The sequence below is a fragment of the Apis mellifera genome, linkage group LG3 (genome assembly GCF_003254395.2).
Source record: "Apis mellifera strain DH4 linkage group LG3, Amel_HAv3.1, whole genome shotgun sequence".
Classification (NCBI taxonomy): Eukaryota; Metazoa; Arthropoda; class Insecta; order Hymenoptera; family Apidae; genus Apis; species Apis mellifera.
The window spans coordinates 12487313-12508914 of NC_037640.1; the positions used below are offsets into that span (position 1 = coordinate 12487313).

At 36.1% G+C, this 21602-nt stretch overlaps 1 protein-coding gene across 10 annotated transcripts in view; it reads left to right on the forward strand.

Annotated features, from left to right (window-relative positions):
- The window catches only part of LOC412956 (heparan sulfate glucosamine 3-O-sulfotransferase 1), a 162612-nt gene extending 144209 nt beyond the window's left edge, over positions 1–18403 (forward strand). For 8 of the 10 annotated variants that reach the window (XM_016911312.2, XM_016911310.2, XM_396407.6 and 5 more), the window contains 3 exons: positions 1174–1267; positions 12019–12520; positions 14752–18403. In XM_016911312.2, the coding sequence (XP_016766801.1) occupies positions 1209–1267; positions 12019–12520; positions 14752–15363 (1173 nt within the window). In that variant the 5' untranslated portion in view covers positions 1174–1208 and the 3' untranslated portion in view covers positions 15364–18403. Of the gene's footprint in view, positions 1–1173; positions 1268–8699; positions 8945–9746; positions 10169–12018; positions 12521–14751 lie in introns of those variants that run through there. The other 2 variants (XM_006569235.3, XM_006569241.3) reach the window with 2 other exon arrangements.
- The last annotated feature ends 3199 nt before the right edge of the window (positions 18404–21602 follow it).

Here is a 21602-nt window from a genome sequence, read left to right on the forward strand (position 1 = left end):
TAAAATACAAAAAAAGAAGAGAACGAGTCGATACAAAAGGCAAATTAGCACGCGATATCCATTTCGAGTCGACGCGCATCCTTAAATCGATCGATCAATCAACTTCATTCATTTACCTTTGTCCGCCATTTTAACCTAAACTTCATCGATTCTTCCTTTTTTATTTTCCTATTTTTTATTTTCCATTCCTCTTTTTTTCTCTCTCTCTCTCTCTCCAGTTTCACGGTACGCAATGCGATGAATAGATAACGAACGAACGAACGATGGATGCACACAGCGAACTCTCGCGTCAACGGAACGATTAATCGAGTTTCGAGGAACGGAACGAGCGCCGTTCTTTTTTTCACGGCGTGCAAAGATGCGCGTATCAAACTAGCAAATTTCATTGCTGTTTTATTCTTTATTCTTTATTTTTTTTCTCTACAATTCCTTCGCTCGTTTTATTTTCCAACGATAGAGAATAGCAATTTGCATGCCTCGTGGTGGTTCGGAATATTTTCCGAACGAAAGCTGGAAACGAAAGTTCCCTCCCGCATGGAATTACTCGTTCGACGAACAATTTTTTTTTTTTCCTCCTCTCCTTTTTTTCTTTCGAGAGATATTCTTCTCGAGAGGAGGAATAGAGAGAGAGAGAGAGAGAGGAGTTCGATCGCGAAAGAGGAGGGGGGGTAAATTTATAAAACTACACTTGATGACAAATTTTCAAGTTTCCAACGTCGAGTCGGTCCCCTCTTCAACTCTTGGGAAAGAGTTGTAAAGCGGGGACTAGAATGAGAAAAGTTGGGAATTGTCGTCGCGAAATTTTCATCTCTGCTCGCAATAACGCGGCCAACTTGCCCCACGAATCGTCCTCGAAATCCTTGTTTCCTCGTCCGCCACGTCAAATATTTCGCGGATTAATTTCGACCAATTCAACTGTTTCGTTCCGCTCTGTTTTATCGACGAAGGCGAAAGCGGTGGAATCCGACTAATCTTTTCGGTAATTCGGCTCGAACGATTGCCAAGAATTTCGTTTCAAGAGTTCTGAGAAGATGATCGATTTTTATTATTCTCTTATTCTGTCTGTGATTTTGAACTGCATTTTCGTATGATTTTTATGAATGAATGAAGAGGAGGTGGATAAGGATTTGGAAATTGTGTAAGCTCGAAAATTTTAATTTTCTATTTTTGCAGAATCTTTAAGAATGTGAAGGAACAAAGGAGCGCAAATGCCCAACCAGGCACGGCCTCGTCGAGAGTGGTCTCCCCAGTCCCCTATACATGTATTGTAAGTACATTCTTAAATTCATCTTTTTTAGTACGAGAAATTTTATATTGAAATTGTTAAGATTATGTAAAATGGAATTTTTCTTAAAAGGGAAAAAGGATATATCTTCGAAACTGTAATATTTGTTCGATAGAAATACGAGACTTCGATTACATTTATCTTTTTTACAAATTGTCGAATGTTTTGTCTTTTAAAAATAAGACCGAATGGAGTACAGAGAAACGAGTACGATGATCGATCGATAAAGTAGACTAACGAGGCTCGTTTCTCGATCCATTTCTCGCCTGTTACGATATCTCGTCGTTTCACGAGAAGAACTACGAGAATCGTTCTCTTTACGGACATCCCGTAACGACGCTTTCGTTATTCGTTCGCGGCTTGTAATTCTATTCGAAAACGGACTCGCGCCGTTTCGAGCGCTTCGAGACGCCGCAACTTTTCATCCTCCTTCGGTTGGCGTCTATCCCCATTTCTCCAATTTCCTCGCTTTCGCTCGAGCGCGCGAAAACCGTCATCCCAGATGGCGTCCAACTCCGTCTCCCCTTTCGCTTTCCGTTTATCCTCGTTTAACACGGATTTTGGCCTACCTCGAGCTTCGTTTTCTCGAGATTCTCGTTCTCAGACACGAAGTTTTGAACGATCCTCTCGTCGATGGAATCTTGTTCGAAAACTGACCCGATATTTCGATGCGCTTCGACTCGTGGCCCAGCTTAAACTCGTACAGGAACGATATTCCAAATTCGTTCACTTTTGAAAAAATAGTTAACTAATACGAAAAAGAAGTTATTGATAATTATTTGAATTGAGATTTGAACTGTCGATAATAATTATTCTATTTATCGATGGAGTCTTCTTCGAAACCTAACCTAATATTTCGATGCGTTTCGAAGGAACAATAATCTAATTCGTTTACTTTTGAAAAAATAGTTAACTAATAATAGAAAAAGAAGTTATTGTTAATTATTTGAATTGAGATTTGAACTACCTTGATTTTGATAATAATTATTTGATTTATCGATAGACTCTTCTCGAAACCTAACCTAATACTTCGATGCGCTTCGAAGAAATAATATTTCGTAATAAAATTCGTTCACTTTTGAATAAATAGTTAAATAACGAAAAAGAAATTATTGTTAATTATTTGAATTGAGATTTGATTTTTTTTTTAAATAAAAATAAAAATGAAAAGCATCGATAATAATAAATTATTCGATTTATTGATAGAATCATATCGAAACTTAACCTAATACTTCGATGCACTTTGAAGAAATAATATTTCAAATTCGTTCACTTTTGAAGAAATAGTTAATATGAAAAAGAAGTTAATTATTTGAATTGAAATTTGAATTACCGATAATAATTATACGATTTATCGATGGAATCTTCTCGAAACCTAACCTAATACTTCGATGCGTTTCGAAGAAATAATATTTCGTAATAAAATTCGTTCACTTTTGAAGAAATAGTTAAATAACGAAAAAGAAATTATTGTTAATTATTTGTTAAATTAGGATTTGAACTTCTTTTCTATCTTTCGATATCTTTCAATGAAAAATGATGAAAACGAAAAATTCGAAATACCGATAATAATGAATTACTCTTTATCGATGGAGTCTTCTCCTCGAAACCTAACTTAATATTTCGATGCGAAGGAACAATATTCCTAATTCGTTTACTTTTAAAAAAATAATTAAACTAATACGAAAAAGAAGTTATTGTTAATTATTTGTTAAATTAGGATTTGAACTTTTTTTCTATTCCTTTCAACGATGAAAATGAAAAACTCGAAACACCGATAATAATAAATCATCGAATAAAAATTAAAATTTTTCGATGATTTATCGATGAAAAGTTCGAAAGCTAATTTAATATTTCGATACAGGAACGATATTCCAAATTCGTTCACTCGTGGAGAAATAATTAAACTAATGACGAAAAAGAGGTTATTACGCAAAAGTAAAGTAGGTTAGGTTAAGTGGAGTTTACGAGTCGCGGTTGATCGTCATTTATTCTAAAATTGATGTGTTACACAATCTAATATAACTCTTTGTATAACCTTGGCCGTTGCAGTTAATTATTTGTTGAATCGAAATTTCAACTCCTCTTCTATCTTTCTATATCTTTCAACGGTAAAAAAACTCGAAGCACCAGATAATAATAATGAATTATCGAATAATAAATTACTCAATTTATCTGGATAAAATTTTCTCCTCAAAAACTAACCTAATATTTCGATACATTTCGAATACATTCGTAGGAATAATATTCTAAATTCGTTTAAAAAAAAAATAGTTAAACCAATACGAAAAAGAAATTATTGTTAATTGTTTCTCGAAATTTTCAACTCCTCTTACTGCACTCGTTCGTAGAAACAATATTCCAAATTCGTTCACTTCCGAGGAAACAGTTAAACTAATGAAAAAAAAAAAAAAAAAAACAAGAAATAAAAAAAGTTATTGCAGAAGGAAAATATAAAAGGACAAATAGGGTGAAAATGTAGGTAAGTATAGGTTAAGTCGAGTTTACGAGACCGCGGTTGATCCTCCTCTGTAAATACCCCAATTGACTGTGTACAGTTGGTGGATCGATACGATTAATCTTGTCACGCAACGATCCTCATCCATACTCTTTTCGATCACATACTTACTTACTTAAATCTTATCCGTTTAATTTTCTCGAGAAACTTCGACAAGATCGATTAATTAAATCTACAGAAATTTAATTCAACGCGTTTCGATAAAAATTTCTCGTCCCAAAATCGAAAAACTTTCCCTCGACGAATCTATTTGACCAGGTATTTTCGAATCGAATCGTTACACGCGAAGAAAATCGCGAAAAGGAAGAGTTGAAAAATGCGAGGAATTAATCCAGAGAGAGAGAGAGAGAGAGAGAGAGACAGACAGAGAGACAGAGAGAGAGACAGAGAGAGAGAGAGAGAGAGAGAGAGAGCGGTAGAAACGGTGGAAATATCGCGTGTGGTTAAAGAGCGGGCTCCTCGTATCCGCATTGCAAGAAGATCGTCGCGGTTCCTAATTGGGCCAATTCCCGAGATAAGATGTTGAATTTGAAGGGGCGGACATGGCGTACGGTCACGAACCGTTGTACGACACGGCCGGACGTAATTAAAAGGCGGGGGACGTTGCGCCACTTGTCGAGCACGCACTTGTCCCGAAAATTACACTTACATCATAACCGCCGCCGCGTCCATCTTCTCGAGCCACGAGTAACGAGAAGCGAAAATTGCTGGTGGATAAACGATAAACCTTTCAACCGTCGACGAGATGTTCCAACATTCCTGTTTTCCTTCTCCTTCGTTATAAAAGTATTAACGAGATCGGGAAGATGTATAATTATATCTCTTCTTCTTTCAATTCTTCTTCTTTCTTCTTTCGAGACGAGTGTATAATCGTTGAAACAATAATCGAGGAGAAAGTCTCGTATTAAGTTGATTTAATCGGAGAAAGAGGTTAGAAATTATTTTCTCTGGACGATCCTTAACGCGTTTATTATTCGAATTCGATTATGCGAATATGCGGGGTTTGTTCGTCGTTCGTTCGGATCATTCGCGCGGAAGTTAACCGCGCGTGTGAAATTGCGATTCGGGCCCGATAAACACGGTCGACGCGTTTCCAAAGAGAGCTGCCGTCGATGCGAGATAAATATTTGGCGTTGCGCCGAAAACCGAATCCTCCCCTCCTTCTCTGCCCGTGACTTCGCTCGCTCGGCCGGAATCAACCGATCGAGAGAGAGAGAGAGAGAGAGAGTTCTGCGGTTTCCACGCTGTTTATTCTTCCTTTTCGGTTCGGTCGATAACTTACCATCCTTCTCTTCGAAAATCTTCGTTTCTTTTTTCTCTTTTCTTTCTCTTTCGATTCTTCAATCCGATAAGTTTGAACAATTTGATAAATTTTAATGGAAAAAAAAAAGGAAACAATATTTTTTAATATTGGGATTATCGGTTTGTCGAGTAACGTTAATTAAAGTATTTCTTCGAAATGGGTTTAGGTGTTAGGTTAGGTTGAGAAAGTTGAAATTAGAATTAGTTTTTGATTTATATCGACAATTGAGATATTGGATTAGATTAATAAAAACGATGGTCGAAAAATAAAATAAAATTTTTTTTTTTGTAAATATCAATCCAATTTCGAAGGAACGAATTGTCCCTTCGAATAAATTCGAAATTTTATACGGATATTTCGTAAGAGGATAGTCGAGGGAAAAATGCTTTGGCGAAAATTCGAATCAATCACGGGATAATGATAATTCTCTCTTTGTTTCGCCAATGAAATTTATACGATAGAAAAATCTTTAATTTCGTTACGAATCGGCGAATCGTCGAGAGATGTCGCCGCGTAAATTGCACATAAACGCGTCACGCGAGATTAAAGGATTATAGTCGGGCATAAACATCGCAACGTAACGAAACTATCTCGGCCCTCGATAAATATTCGAGGATAAAACTTACGATTTCTCTCGTGTTCCTACAAAAAAAAAAAAAGGAAAAAGAAAAGAGGATTCGAAAGTGTTTTTCTCCTTTTCTAACGAATTGGCGAGCCATTGGTTTGTCACATTCCAATATGGCGGAGAATCCATTCATCGGCTCAGGTTTTCGAAAACGAAGAAAACGAAAGGAATTTCTTATAGAAATCTAATCCCTGATAGAAAATCGAAGAGTGTTTAATTCGACGTTTTTATAATTATAATCGTAATATTTCGCTTCAATATTGAACAAACCATTTTTCTATTTTAGAGGATTCCCTAAAAAAAAAAAAAAAAAATTCGTTGAAAATCAAAAAAACAAAGAGCGTTATATTTCTACGTGACAATCAACGTACATCTTGGAAAGCATCGATCTAACGAACTCCCGATATCGAACAGACGTCTGTTTCAGAGGATCGCGTATAAATTGCCACGAGCGAAGAGAGAAAGAAATCTAGTTCGCGATCGAAGAATAAGGTTCTCTCTCCGGGAAACGGATGTCGGGCGTCGGGTATAACATTTTTCACCGTGTATCGCGACAGCTTTTTCCCGGCCGCCGTTTCACGGGAAATCGATGATGATGCGCGATACGCAGCGAAACGATACGATCGCGAAAAAAGCGTTCGTCTTCTATTTATTCTTAAGCCTCCTCTATTCGAGGCTCACCGAGTTGCAAAGTTTTTTTCGGTACCTTTTTAAATTTATTTCGTCGGTTGCAAGATCGAAACTTCCCCCCTCCTCTCCCTTCTCCCCTCTTCGGGGACCTCATTAACCGTCTTTATTTAGAAACTTGAGAACGTGCCTCCCTTTCCCCGCCCTCCCGGTGAGCGATTAAGATAAGCCGGGCAACGCGTTTATTCTTTCGTCTCGCTTCGTCCATCGGGATCTCGCTCGTCCTCGCAGTTGGAAACAACTTTTTCGACCGTTTTCGTTCGTTCGTTTTCACCTTGGGAGCTATGAAGTTTTGTAAATAGCCATCGTCGTTTCGCAACAACGTTGGAATCATCGTTTCTTGACGATGAATCTCCCTTCGTGTGTGTCTGTGCATCTATGTGCGTGCGAAAAAGAGCGAGAGAACGAAAGAGAAGAGTATATTTGTCCTTTCGTGTGTGTTTGTTTAATAATCGTAAACTTGTTGCTCTCGAGTACAATGATCGCGTCGGTGGCAAGGATAAGAAAAACGGAAGCGCGATTAGACAAAACGAAAATAAATAATCTGGAAAAAGAATATATCTCGATATGTAATATCACGTTTCCTTTTTCCATTTCCTCGTTTACTTTATCCTTTTCCCGTGGCGTGGCTTTATACGAGATTGCTGCCATCGAAATTGCTGAGGCGGGCCTTTTGAAAACGGAAACTTTTTTCGAAAAATAATATAAATCCTATTTATTATTCGATCATCAACTTTCTCGATCTTGGAAACTTGTTATCTTAACTTCTTCGTTGCGACGAAGGAGGAAACTGTGTATGGAACTAATTTTGTGGATTTAATTGGAAGGTTTGACGACCTGCCGTGAAACGGTTGGCTCGAAGGCAGGAAGGAAACGGAAAGAAGCGAATTGTTTTATCCGCGCGATCATCTTTATCCGGATGGAGGGGGAAGGGGGATTCCTGGAACAGTGGTTGATTTATCGATTTCCAGTTCCGATAAAGCCAACGTTCCCCCGTGTTGGAACGTTGTAAAATCCCTGGTAAATCCGTTTTTCGTTAAGTTTTCTCCATCACATTCATGCCCGTCCATGTGAAATTTCGCTTCCTTATTTACGGTTTAACAAACGTGAATTCTCGATAGTTGCTCGATAGTTTTCTTTGACATTAGAGAATGCGCTTTGCCGCTCGAAGCAAAGTGATTTTATACATTTCTTAACTCTTTCTCCACGGTGCGCGGTACTCGAGAGAAAGATCGTCGAGTGGCCATTTTTTTTTTTATTGAATTTGTAGATAATTAATATAGAATAGAAAATATGTAAAAATATATAACAACGTATAATATACAACTTGATGATAATAAAGCATAGAAGAAAAATAACAAAATTACAGTTTTTTTTTAAATATCGACCATGCCAAAAATGTGCTAATTTCATTCGAATCTGGATCCTTGGCGACTGAGACTCGCAAAGGGTTAATCTACGAAGTCTGAAAAGTAAATAACGAGATCGGCGTCATCAAAATGTAAATCTTTCTCTTTACGAAGATATCTATATATATATAACTTGGAAATAACTTCCTTTGAGAAGCCACACAAACCAGCTATTATTTCAAAACTTTTGGAACTTTTTTAAAAGCGAGATTTGAATTTGCTAGTAATAATCTCGTAATAATCTTCCAAAATTCCTTTCCGAATCGAGTTGAAATTGAACATCGGAGAGACGCGTGTCTAATAAGTTTGTTTATTCGCGATTCGAAAGATCGTTCAAGGACGAATGGAAACACGCCAGAGGAATACTTTTCGTTGTTGTTCGTCTATTGCACAATTATTGCGACTTTTTCTTAAAAAATTGGTTTAATTTTTTTCCATAAAAATAATCCTCTCTTTTCACTCAGTGAAATCGAAAATCGTATTATAATACTTTTACCATTTGAAGAAAAGTTGGCGAAATGCGACTGATCGAAATTCGATTTTCTCCTTCCTCGATCCTCTTCCTTCTTCGTTCGCGTTGTTCCTTCGCCAAAAAGAGCTCGTTGAGATGCGTTCCAACCTTTCAAGTAGAACCATAATAATAATAATAATACGAATATGAATATACGATTTTTTTCACTAAAAAAAAGAGAGGATTGTTATTATTATGAAAAAAAATTAAATTTTTAAAGGGAAAAAGTAATCACGCATCGACCTTATTATTTTCATTACGAATTCCTCCGACGATTTTAATTAATCTCCCTTTTAACAAACACCGATGCGCTGATATCAGCGTTTCCTCGACGAGATTCCTCTTATCTCGATGTACATTTCGCTCCTCCCGAAATATGACGGCTCGCTTCCTCTCGTTGCTCGCTCTCGAGATCCGTTGCTGCCATTCGTTTCTTTCGAGGATCGAGCGCGGCGCGTCCTTTAATTACGTACGTGCGGTTACGTGGAATTCGTGGACTCGTCGACCGATTTTCGAGCCGATTTTTGGGATCGGCTCGTTGAAAACTCTTCGAAAACTCGCGGAACGGTTTGGAAAATTGGGAGTGGATTTTCGTGGATTATCAACGTAAGGGGAGATATTCGATTTCGATTTCGATTTCGATTTCGATCGTTCGGGGAGAGAGAGAAATTGTATGAAAAGTATTTTTTCTTCGTTTCTTTTTTAACAATTTTTTCAAGTGGAAAATCGATCTCGATTTTTATTGGAGAGATTTTTCCGTTCTTATAATTATTGAATTCTAATTGTGTCGTGATTGACGAAATTGCGATAATTGAATTTTGTATATATCGATCTTAAAATTCCAAATGAATTAATATAATAATTAAAATGTTATTTAAACAATTAAATCTCGTTTTAAAAATTATTTATCAATCGTTCCGTATCCGCCTAATTTTAATACAATAGAAGGTAAAATTATTGAATAAGGTGCTTCAATAAAACTCGTTTTTAATAATCGAAAAATGAAATATACATAAATAGGAATTTTAACTGAAAATGATATTGAAAAAATAAATTAATATTTAAATTATTAATTATTAATTTCTATTGGTAATAAATATTAATCCACGTTCAATAAAAATTCGTGAATAAAATATTAACAGCTATAAAAAAAATCAATAATAATCCTAATCCATAAAGTAAATAAAACTGATAAATGATAAACTTACAAACAAACAAACGAACATAATTAAAAAATTACCGAATCTAAAATTAAAATGGAAAAAAAAATTAAATTCACCCAATTCGATTAATTATAAATATCATTAATAACTTCGCTCTACAATCTTTCATCCCCTTTCGTTCCATAAAGAATCGAAACGAGCGAAAGGAAGGTAGCAAATTTCACTTGATTCGTCGAAATACCCTAAATATTCCCTAGATCGAGCGCTCAATCTCGAAACGAAACTCCTCTCCCGATCGAGTCTCGAGGAGAGTCGCGTGGCGCGTATTGCGAACGTTGAATGTTATTATTGAATCGCCTGTGTAACGAAGTTGTTGCGAGTTGGTCGCTCCGCTTACGTTTCGTTCGTGTTTCAATTACGGGCCTCGAGATCCCGAGTTTTCCGTTTAAATTCGGGTGGGGAGGAATACCTGCGCGTCGCGGATGCGCAGTTAACCGCCGAGCTCGTGTCGTAACGCGTGGTTAATCGGTATGCGAGAGATCCGGCGTTAATAATTCCACGACCAACCGTGGAAAGAATAAATTATGGGCCGGCGTCTCGATGGATTAAAGCGAACGGTGTACAGTAATAATGATCTGGCGATGGGGGAAAGAATCGAGTGAAAGTGGTAACGATCGATTGTTTCGTATTTGATTAAAGAATTGCACGTATACGAGGAGTTTTCAAAGTTAACTATTCGTGTATCTTATTATGGTTATTTAATACTCGTCGATCATTTTGTAAATAACTCTTCCAATGCTGTGAGATGTATATGTGGTGTCATTTAGGGAGAGAATATATAATGAAAATATCTCGATCGAATATTTCGAATGTTTGATGTTTTCAAGGATACGAAGAATCGAATATACGAATTTCTCAAAGTTTTAATTTTCTCGTCGAATAACGTGATAAATTATTCCTATATCCAACGATTACTTAATACTTGTTAATCATCCCATAGATTCCTTAACACGTTGCGGATCGTGAGAATCATTGAATAGATTATTCTTGGATCGCTTATTATATCCAACGATTGCTTAACGCTCGTTAATACTCGTAATGATCGTAAGATGATAAGTTGATAAGATATTGCGGTTCGTGAGAATTGTTATCATTTAGGGAGTGAAACTGGATCCTGGCACTCGACCAATGAAAATATCCTGTCCGAATTTTACGGACTCTTTGCCCGATCGATTTCGAATATCTCGTGCCAACACGTGCGAGATCGGTTAACCGGAAAAATTCCACGTAGCCAAACCAATTCTCCGTAACTTTAATTTTTGATCCATTATTGGATGGGCCAATAAATTATCTTTCCATCCAAATATAACAATAATTTCCAAATAATATTTAATATCACTTCAAGACGCGTTATAATTTTAAAAATTTATTACACAAATTTGATTTTCCTTTTTTATTTATTTACAATAATTTTTTATTATTTATACTATTATTTATATTATTTTTTAATTTTTATTAATTATATTTATTATTTATATATATATATATCTAAACGAAACTTATTTTTTAATTTTTATTAATTATATTTATTATTTATATATATATATCTAAATGAAATTTATTTTTTCATTTTTATTAATTATATTTATTATTTATATATATATATATATCTAAATGAAACTTATTTTTTAATTTTTATTAATTATATTTATTATTTATATATATATCTAAATGAAACTTATTTTTTAATTTTTATTAATTATATTTATTATTTATATATATATATATATATATATCTAAATGAAACTTATTTTTTAATTTTTATTAATTATATTTATTATTTATATATATATATATCTAAATGAAACTTATTTTTTAATTTTTATTAATTATATTTATTATTTATATATATATCTAAATGAAATTTATTTTTTAATTTTTATTAATTATATTTATTATTTATATATATATATCTAAATGAAACTTATTTTTTAATTTTTATTAATTATATTTATTATTTATATATATATATCTAAATGAAACTTATTTTTTAATTTTTATTAATTATATTTATTATTTATATATATATATATATCTAAATGAAATTTTTGATAAAACATTCGCAAAGAAAGAAAAAAAAATTTATCACAATCTCTTTCTCTTAAAAACGCAAATAACAAACGATACATTTCCTATATATTCTATATAAAATAATACAACTTATTTTTTAATTTTTATTAATTATATTTATTATTTATATATATATCTAAACGAAACTTATTTTTTAATTTTTATTAATTATATTTATTATTTATATATATATATATATATCTAAATGAAATTTTTGATAAAACATTCGCAAAGAAAGAAAAAAAAATTTATCGCAATCTCCTTCCCCTAAAAACGCAAATAATAAATACATACATTTTCTATATATTTTATATAAAATAGTACAATGACAGAAAATAATAATAATAATAATAATAGTAATAATAATAATAATAATAATTGTTTCAGGTGGATGCCCCGCTCTGCCATGAGGCCGGCCGAGGGCGACACATCGGACTGCATCCTGGTTGTTGGAATATCGAGACCGAAAATGGCCGCCGCCTTCCTCACCGTCGTCCTTCTCTCCCTTTTCCTCACGTTCCACATCCTATACGACAGCGCCGTGTACAGCCTTCACGCTGCCTCGGCCGTGGAGGGGCGCGCGGTCGAGCTCGTGTCCCAGGCCCGCGCCACGCCCCCCCTCCTCTTCTCGAGCAAGGTGCACTTCCCCCGCACGAGCCGTCATCTGCCGCAGGCGATAATAATCGGGGTGAGGAAATGCGGGACGAGGGCCCTCCTCGAGATGCTGTTCCTCCATCCCCAGATACAGAAGGCGGCGGGCGAGGTGCACTTCTTCGACCGCGATGACAATTACGGGAAGGGGCTCGAGTGGTATAGAAGGAAGATGCCTTATTCGTTCAGGGGCCAGATCACCATCGAGAAGAGTCCGAGTTATTTCGTCACGCCCGAGGTCGGTCGAGATAATTTCTTAATTCTCCTCCTTTTCGAAGTTTCCAACTTTGAATTTCGATTCAGACTTTTCTCTCTGTCTCATTCTGCGCTTGGTGACAAATTTCGTCTCAAAATCGGAAGAAAAATAATTTCGAGACTTCTCTCTCTCTCTTTCTCTCACAATCGTAATTAATCGTACATTTTCGCGGAAACTAATTTGATGGGAGTAAAGAAGTTAATCGAAGCGTTGGAGAGTTCAATTAGACGGTCGATCGATCGGAATAAATTAGAGAATTTGTTTCAATCCGCGATTGAACAATTATACAGAGTTGAACGTGGAGCGAAACGCCTTGGAAGAATCGTCCCTTCCTTATCCTTTTCATTACGCAACGAAAAAATTCGGCGGAAAAAAGCGCGATGTTTCTTCAAGCGAAAACCGAGAATGTTAGAGAGGGGAGTAGTCTCGAGTCAGCGAACGTAATCGTTTTAGCGAACGGACTCGTGTGTTTAATTCTCGAGAATTTGTATCGTCGGAAGAAAACGTTACTTTCAAGTAATGAACACGATCCCTCTACAAAGCGGCTTTTCCCGTGGAAAATTTTTATTTCTCACGTTTGATCGAAGATACGGTTGAATTTGTTCATTTTAAAATTTTGCCTCGAACGAATTAAAGGAAGAAGGAATTGTTTATTCGTATCGATTTACGAACGACGCGTGCTACGTTGCCACGTTGTTTTAAAAAGAAACAAAAACGTTTTGTTTATTTTCTTTTTGCCGCGTCTACGCGTTCGAGTTAAATTAGAAGAAGCTTTATGGCAACTTTATTAAGTAATTTCCGCTTCGTTTCCCGAGATACCTAATAGAAAAAGAAAAAAGAAACCTAATGTAATCGCCGCGTTCCACGAACACATTTTTGCTTTTAACGTTACCGTTCTACGACACGCGACTCGCATTTATACCTGCAATTTCTAAACACCGTGTCCCACGAAATTATGAATTTATTTTTAGGGAAAGGGAGGGGATATTGTCGCGCTGTACGGTCGAGGAGTAGGGATGACGCGTGTTATTCGACGACCAATTTCATTCTTTTGGACAGTGTTCGTTCTTCAAACGGTGGTTCGAAGGATAAACGTGTTGGAGAAAACTCTTATCTTTCTCCATCGCGCTGTAATCGATCTTTATTATAATTTATCATTTCATTGAAAATGTATATATATTGTGGTATGATATAACTTATTAAAATTAATTTTAATATAATTTTGCAAAATTTTGCGAATCAAAATATGGCGATCGTATATTCGATTCTTATCGTTTCTAACATGAAATAATTACTTCATTTTAACTTTAATTTACAAAAAAAAACTTATCGATAATTAGTAACGATTTAAATTAAAATGAACGTCTCGTGATGCTATATCCGTTACGAAATTTGGAATTTAAATGCTTCTGAACTATCGAAACGTGACCGATCAATTATCGATTAATTCTCTACGTATCTTGTTTAAAAATAGGATTTAAAATTTATGTAACTCTTTATGCATTACATCGAAACAACGATTATTTTCGTGTGAATTTCTAATACGAAATTAACTTTAATCTACAAAAATAACTTATCAACAGTTTAATGTAACGATATTTAAATAGATGTTTCGAGATGTTATGAAATTTGAAATTTAAATCCTTCTTCGAACTATCGAAGCGTGACCGATCAATTATCGATTCTCTACGTATCTTGTTTAAAAATAGGATTTAAAATTTATAACTTTTCATGCATTACATCGAAACAATTATTTTTTGAAAATAAATTTTGTTCAGTTAATATTATAGAACCATTGTTGCATTATGTAAATTTCTAATACGAAATCACACTTTATATCGATCAATTATCGATTGGTTCTTTTGTTTAAAAATTTGTAATAACTTTCCACGCGTTACGATCGAAACAATTATTTTTTAAAATAAATTTTGTTAATATTATGGAACTAATACGAAGTAATTAAACCTCAACTTCAATTTACAAAAAAAAAAAAGAAACCAAAAAAGTTATCGATTATCACGATTTTGTTTAAAAATCTGATTTGTAATAATTTTCCACCCACTTTAGTTCGAAAATAAATTTTTTCCAGTTGAACGAATTTCTAATTCTCGTTTAAAAATATTTCTTACAAAATTTCCATCGCGCCGTTTATATCTAACAAACCCTTTCTCACCCTCTCAAAAAAAACCACTCCAATTAATTCTCCCTTGCAGGTACCTGAAAGAATTCGAGCGATGAACGCGAGCGTGAAACTGTTGCTGATAGTGCGGGAGCCGGTGACCAGAGCGATATCCGACTACACCCAACTACGTACGCACGCGGCCACCGCCTCTACTATGACGAACGGCACGCCACGAACCGTGCAACAGCAGCAGCAGCAGCAGCAGCAGCAGCAGCAAGCGGCGCGCAGCTTCGAGGAGTTGGTGATAAGAGCGGACGGTAGCGTCAACGAGTCGTACAGGCCGGTCGCCATCTCCCTTTACCACACGTACATGCACAGGTGGCTCGAGGTGTTCTCGAGGGATCAGATCCTGATAGTGAACGGCGACCAGCTGATCGAGGATCCGGTGCCCCAGTTGCGCAGGATCGAGAATTTCCTCGGGCTGGAGCCGCGGATAGGAAGGCACAACTTCTACTTCAACCACACGAAAGGTTTCTACTGCCTTCGAAACGAGACGTCGGAGAAGTGCTTGAAGGAGAGCAAGGGTAGACGGCACCCGCGCGTGAGCCCCGTGGTTGTCACCAAGCTGAGAAGGTTCTTCAACGAGCACAATCAACGGTTCTACGAGCTCGTTGGGGAGGATCTCGGCTGGCCCGAGGAATAACCATCGTAGAGAGGCGGTGGTGGATCGATCTCGCCGTATCTCGTATGCCACGTCGGGCCCCCAAGTCTTTCTTTTTCTTTATTTCTTTCTTTCTTTTTTTTTTGCAACGAACGACGACGCTGTCCTCTGCTTCGACGAAGATTCGAAAATGGACGAGGGAGAAGAAGAAGGAGAACGAGGAAGAGGATATCTTCGTATCTCGAGAGTCGGCCACTTTTCGACTCGAGAAATTAAAATTACGATTTATCTGAAAGTCTTTTTTTTTTTTTTTTCGGGAAGGGTGAACGTTACGAGATCCTTCGGGAAACTTCTGATGACGCTTCTCGTCGTGGGAAGGAATTAAGGCTGATCAAGATAAGTACCTTTTATATTTTATTCAGATTGGCAGGTCAACATCGAAAACGCACGGGTAACACGGAGTTAAGGTTTACTGGGAAGCGACAATGTGCTCGAATTTTTAAAAACGGAGAAAAAAAAAAGAAAATGCATTCTTCTTTTCAATTTTTAAATCGTCGAATCAAACCGTTCTCTGACCGTCTCGTATACGTTATCTTATTCGAGGAGAATGAGAGGCTGCTTTCACGTTCGTTCAAAGCGGGGAAATTGATGAATTTGTTCGTTAATTCGTTCGACGACAATGTTGGGAGGAAGAACGAAGTGAACGGAGATACGATGCGCGTTTTTCTCGAATCGAGAAACCACCCCTCCTCCTCCTCTCGATCTTCAGCTGTTAAATCGAGTGGATGCAATTTAATGAATTACAGGACTCCTCGTTATTAACAGGGAATCGAGTCTCGTGTTCGCTCCTTGCGTGCCAATTACTTCGATACGTCGATATTTTCGATCGAGAAAAGTTTCGTTCGTTTAATCTTGAACCTCGTCTCGCGCTACGAAAACGATGTAAGGCAGATGCTCGCTATCGAGTTAAACCGCTTTATTCGGTTTCGTTGCTAGAAAAGTCGACAGAGCAAAAGAAACGTTAAAATAGAAACCGAGCATCGGTGTTATTCTTCGGTGAAACGAGCGAAAAAATTCGGGCGAAACACGCTTATCTTATCTTATCTTATCTCATAATGCCCACTTGATGGCTCGTCGACCAATGGCGGATCAGCCTCGACGTAGTTAATCTTTATTATTTATTATTATTTACTCGAAACGGACTTTTTCTATCTTCCACATTCGCCATTAGTTATGAAACTATGTATTCTTATTCAACCGTAATTCTCGATTCGAGTCGATCTCAGGGAAGAAATAAATACCATGATCCATCGATTGAGAGAAAAATATATAAACGAGATTCGGACGACGAAAACATTTACCGTAAACTGAAAATTAAATTTTTACTATATATATCCAAAAAAAGAATAATCAAAAGAAATTGGATCTTTGACAAGCATATTTTGATGAATTCTTCGTTATTAAAACAATTATTAAAACAATCCAAAGATAACGTGATATATCGCGCGCGAAACGAACGCGAGACTCTCTTTCCATTTCCTTGCTATTCTCGTCGTTCTCTCGTGACACGAACCGATGAAACACCTCGCTCGATGGACAGCCCATTAACCACTTAGACACGACACGGGATCGTTTGAACGAGACGATCGGGGAGGGAAGAAAAGAAAAAAAAGAATCGATCGAAGCGTCTGTAAAAATCTCTCGGTTAGGATGATAATCGATCCTTCCTAATATCGGCCACGTGCCACGAGAGAGAGAGAGAGAGAGAGCGAGTGGGTGGTCGGTCAGAGGCGACGTCTGTCCGTCGATTCTCGTGGAACGAATTCGAGCACGTTGTACGGCCGCCAGGCCATTTATTTAGGTCGATCGATCTCCGGTAAGAGTGCGCCGCAATGATCGCCATCGATATGCTTGTGTGTTACCCGTTGCCTCCGCGTGGCTGCGAACCAAGGCACGTCTTGTTCCATCCTACCGTATCTACACGATACACGTGCATACATATCTACATACGCTCTCTACACACGTTACACCGGACGGGAAGACAGGTTACTACGATAGCAATAGGCGGATGGAACGGATAAAATTAGCCCGAAAATAATTTGTCCTAAAGTATATATCCACGTCTCTCTTATCCCCTTCCAACTATATTAGATCGATCGAAAAATTCTTCGTTCCGACTTTTTTTCTATTTTCCGTTCCATCCTGACTGACCGACCGACCGACCGACCGACCGACTGACTGACCGACCGACCGACTCGCGGTGTGACGGAAAGAGACGGAGCGAATTAATGCGCCGGCCGAAAGAAAGAAAAAGAAGAAGAAAAGAGGATAGAGTATACAGGCGTGTAGAGTGAGTCGGCGAGGGAACGATCTCTCGGTTTTTCACCGAGAAGAAGGGAAGGGATGGGATGGGTGGGGTGGGGTGGGGAGGGGGGACCGAGGTCGCGTTCCACGCGATCCCCGCCACATGGATCACATTGGTCCGTGAGTTATACATATCGCGTAGGTTTAACTAGTTGGTATAATATATTACAGAAGATTTAATATTTTTATAATCCACATTGGAAGTTGTTATATATACGAGTATAAGCTTATTAAGTGTACAGGGGGAAGAGAAGCTACACCCGTCTGTGTATATAGTATATAATATATATATATATATATAAAAATGGGGAAAGTGAGTGAGTGAGGGCCGCTCTGTGATCCTTCGCTACTCGTTTCTTTCTTTCTTTCTTTTTTGCGCTTCGACAGGAGGGAGACGCGAGAAAAAGTGTATATAGCGCGTCGCGTAGTTTTCGTTGTTCTCTCAAAGGATGCACGACTCGTGAGGGGAATTGATTTATCGCTCGCTTCGAATTAGGAACGTAAGCAAGCACGAAACGGATACATATCAGTAGAATGTGATAAAAGCGGTGTAATGCGATTTTTTATACCTCGTGTAAATTTATTAGGGATAATATTATAAGGTCGAGTATAGTAAATCCGGTAAATCCAGAATTTTATTCGAGTAAACGGAGATGGGCGCTTAGATATATTTATTGATCGCGATTCATGGAAATAAAAAAGAAGAAGAATTTTTCAATTTTTCTTTTAATTTCCCTAGCTTTTTAATCGAGAGAATCTTTGAAAGATTAACTGGATGCTCGTGTTTTCCATTCGAGTCATCTTCTATGTATCCTTATATCCAAGATTGAGTGTAAAAACGATATATATCAGGTATATACGTGTGTGTGTGTGAAGGGAAGATAAAAGTGGGAATAAAATTGATCGTTTGTTTCGAGAGAGGAAAAGGAAAAAAGAGGTGACGCGTATTGTTGGATGTTTCGTCAGAGATGGGCGACGATCTCAGATGCGTGTAATAGGCAGGAGAAAATTGCTCTCGAGGAATCCTCCAATACGTTCCCTACTCCTCGCCGTCCATTTCCTACGAAATATAGCGACGAAAATAGAACTCTGTTATACTTGGGATTCGATTTTTCGCCAAGATGCTTTCTCGGTTTTACTATAAACTACTTACTTTTTCCTGGCTACTTTTTCTCGTAGCTACTCGATATTTTTATCGAATGAAAAACGTATACTATTTTCGATCGATGGAATCTTGTTCGAAAACTGACCCGATATTTCGATGCGCTTCGTGGCCCAGCTTAAACTCGTACAGGAACGATATTCCAAATTCGTTCACTTTTGAAAAAATAGTTAATAGAAAGAAGAAGTTATTGTTAATTATTTGAATTGAGATTTGAATTACCGATAATAATTATTCTATTTATCGACGGAGTCTTCTCGAAATCTAACCTAATATTTCGATACGCTACGTCCGTACAAAAACGATAAATTCGTTCACTATTGAAAAAATAGTTAACTAATATGAAAAAGAAATTATTATTAATTATTTGAATTGAGATTTGAACTACCTTGATTTTGATAATAATTATTTGATTTATCGATAGACTCTTCTCGAAACCTAACCTAATACTTCGAAGAAATAATATTTCGTAATAAAATTCGTTCACTTTTGAATAAATAGTTAAATAACGAAAAAGAAATTATTGTTAATTATTTGAATTGAGATTTGAATTTTTTTTTTTAAATAAAAATAAAAATGAAAAGCATCGATAATAATAAATTATTCGATTTATCGATAGAATCATATCGAAACTTAATACTTCGATGCACTTTGAAGAAATAATATTCCAAATTCGTTCACTTTTGAAAAAGTAATTAATAGGAAAAAGAAGTTATTGTTAATTATTTGAATTGAGATTTGAACTACTAATAATTATTCTATTTATCGATGGAGCCTTCTTCGAAACCTAACCTATAATATTTCGATGCGCAACATTCGTATAGAAACAATATTCCAAATTCGTTCATTTTTGAAAAAATAGTTAAACTAATAACGAAAAAGAAATTATTGTTAATTATTTGTTAAATTAGGATTTGAACTTCTCTTCTATCTTTCGATATCTTTTAATGATGAAAACGAAAAACTCGAAGAACCGATAATAATGAATTACTCTTTATCGATGGAGTCTTCTCTTCGAAACCTAACCTAATATTTCGACGTTACGTCCGTACAGAAACGATATTCCAAATTCGTTCACTATTGAAAAAATAAGTTAACTAATATGAAAAAGAAATTATTATATTGTTAATTATTTGAATTGAGTTTTAAACTATCGATAATAATTATTCGATTTATCGATGAAGTCTTCTTCTCAAAACCTAACCTAATATTTCGATGCGTTTCGAAAATTATTGTTAATTATTTGTTGAATTAGAATTTGATTTCTATCTTTCGATATTTTTCAATGATTAAAACGAAAAACTCGAAACACACATAATAATGAATTATCGAAAAAAAATTTAAAATTTTTTAATTTATACATGAAATCTTCGAAAGCTAATTTAATATTCCAAGTTCGTTCACTTTAAAAAAATAGTTATATGCGAAAAAGAATTATTGTTAATAATTATTAAAAACAAAAAACTCGATAATAATGAATTATTCTATTTATCGATGGAGTCTTCTTCTCAAAAGTTAACCTAATATTTCGATATATTTCGGATGCATTCGTACAGGAAATATTCGATATTCCAAATTCGTTCGTGGAAAAATAACTAATGAAAAGAGGTTATTACGCAAAAGTAAAGTAGGTTAGGTTAAGTAGAGTTTACGAGTCGCGGTTGATCGTCATTTCTAAAATTGGCAATTTGATTACACAATCTAATATAATACTCTTTGTGTAACCTTGGCCGTTGCAGTTAATTACTTGTTGAATCGAGATTTCAACTCCTCTTCTATCTTTCGATATCCTTCAATGAAGAACTCGAGATAATAATGAATCATCGAACAATAAATTATTCAACTTTACTCTTCGTTTGGGACGAAAAATATGTATTTCGAACGGGTTAAATAAATTTAAAAATTCATTTCGACAATTAAAATAATCTCTCGTTTCGTTCGATTGCTATTGCGCAATTGCGATAAATTTCCAATTTAAATGGAAAAAGAAAATTTTTACCGCTCGTTAAATTCTTTCTCGCGGTGTACAACGGCGAAAATTACATCCGAGAACTCGTCTCCATGGTCGAGGCGAAGAAAAAGTTAAACCGAGAAGGGAAAATCCCCTCCCATTCGTCTCGGTTGCCGCCGTAAAATTCCTATTAGACGAAGGAAGAAAGCCGCGATGCTAAAAATTCCCCCTCCACTAACGAAAATATATCGTGTTGGGGAATCGACCCAACCTATATATTCCGATACATGTATAAAATATCACGCTTGCGTAAATATTAATATTGATAATTAATCCCGTCGAATCAATTAATCCTCTCCTTTTGATCGGGTTCTCTTTGAAAGGGAGCACGAAGGATCCTCGAGGGTTTTAATCGAACGAACCGTTTGCTCGGGCGGCGTGGAATATGAGAGAATTCGCGGGTAAACCGGGTATCCTTTGATCGAAATATTCCCGAAAACGTGAAGGCAATATGACCGAAAACTTGTATCTTCCATCCATGTTTCGCTGATAACCGCGAAAAGTACAGCCAAGTTTTCAACCGAGTTTCGAAAAAAAAAAAAAAGAAAAAAAAAATCAGCTTTTCATTTGTTTCATTTTGTTGTTAAAACGCGACAGCGACAGCGAAAAGTGATTTTCGTTAATCCTTGGTATTACGGATTATATTTGATGTTAAATTAAAAGTAGGTGTTTGTTTGACAAAAATAAATTAATGAATAAACAAAATGCGCGAATAAAAAGGGCGTTTATTTATAAATCTATAAC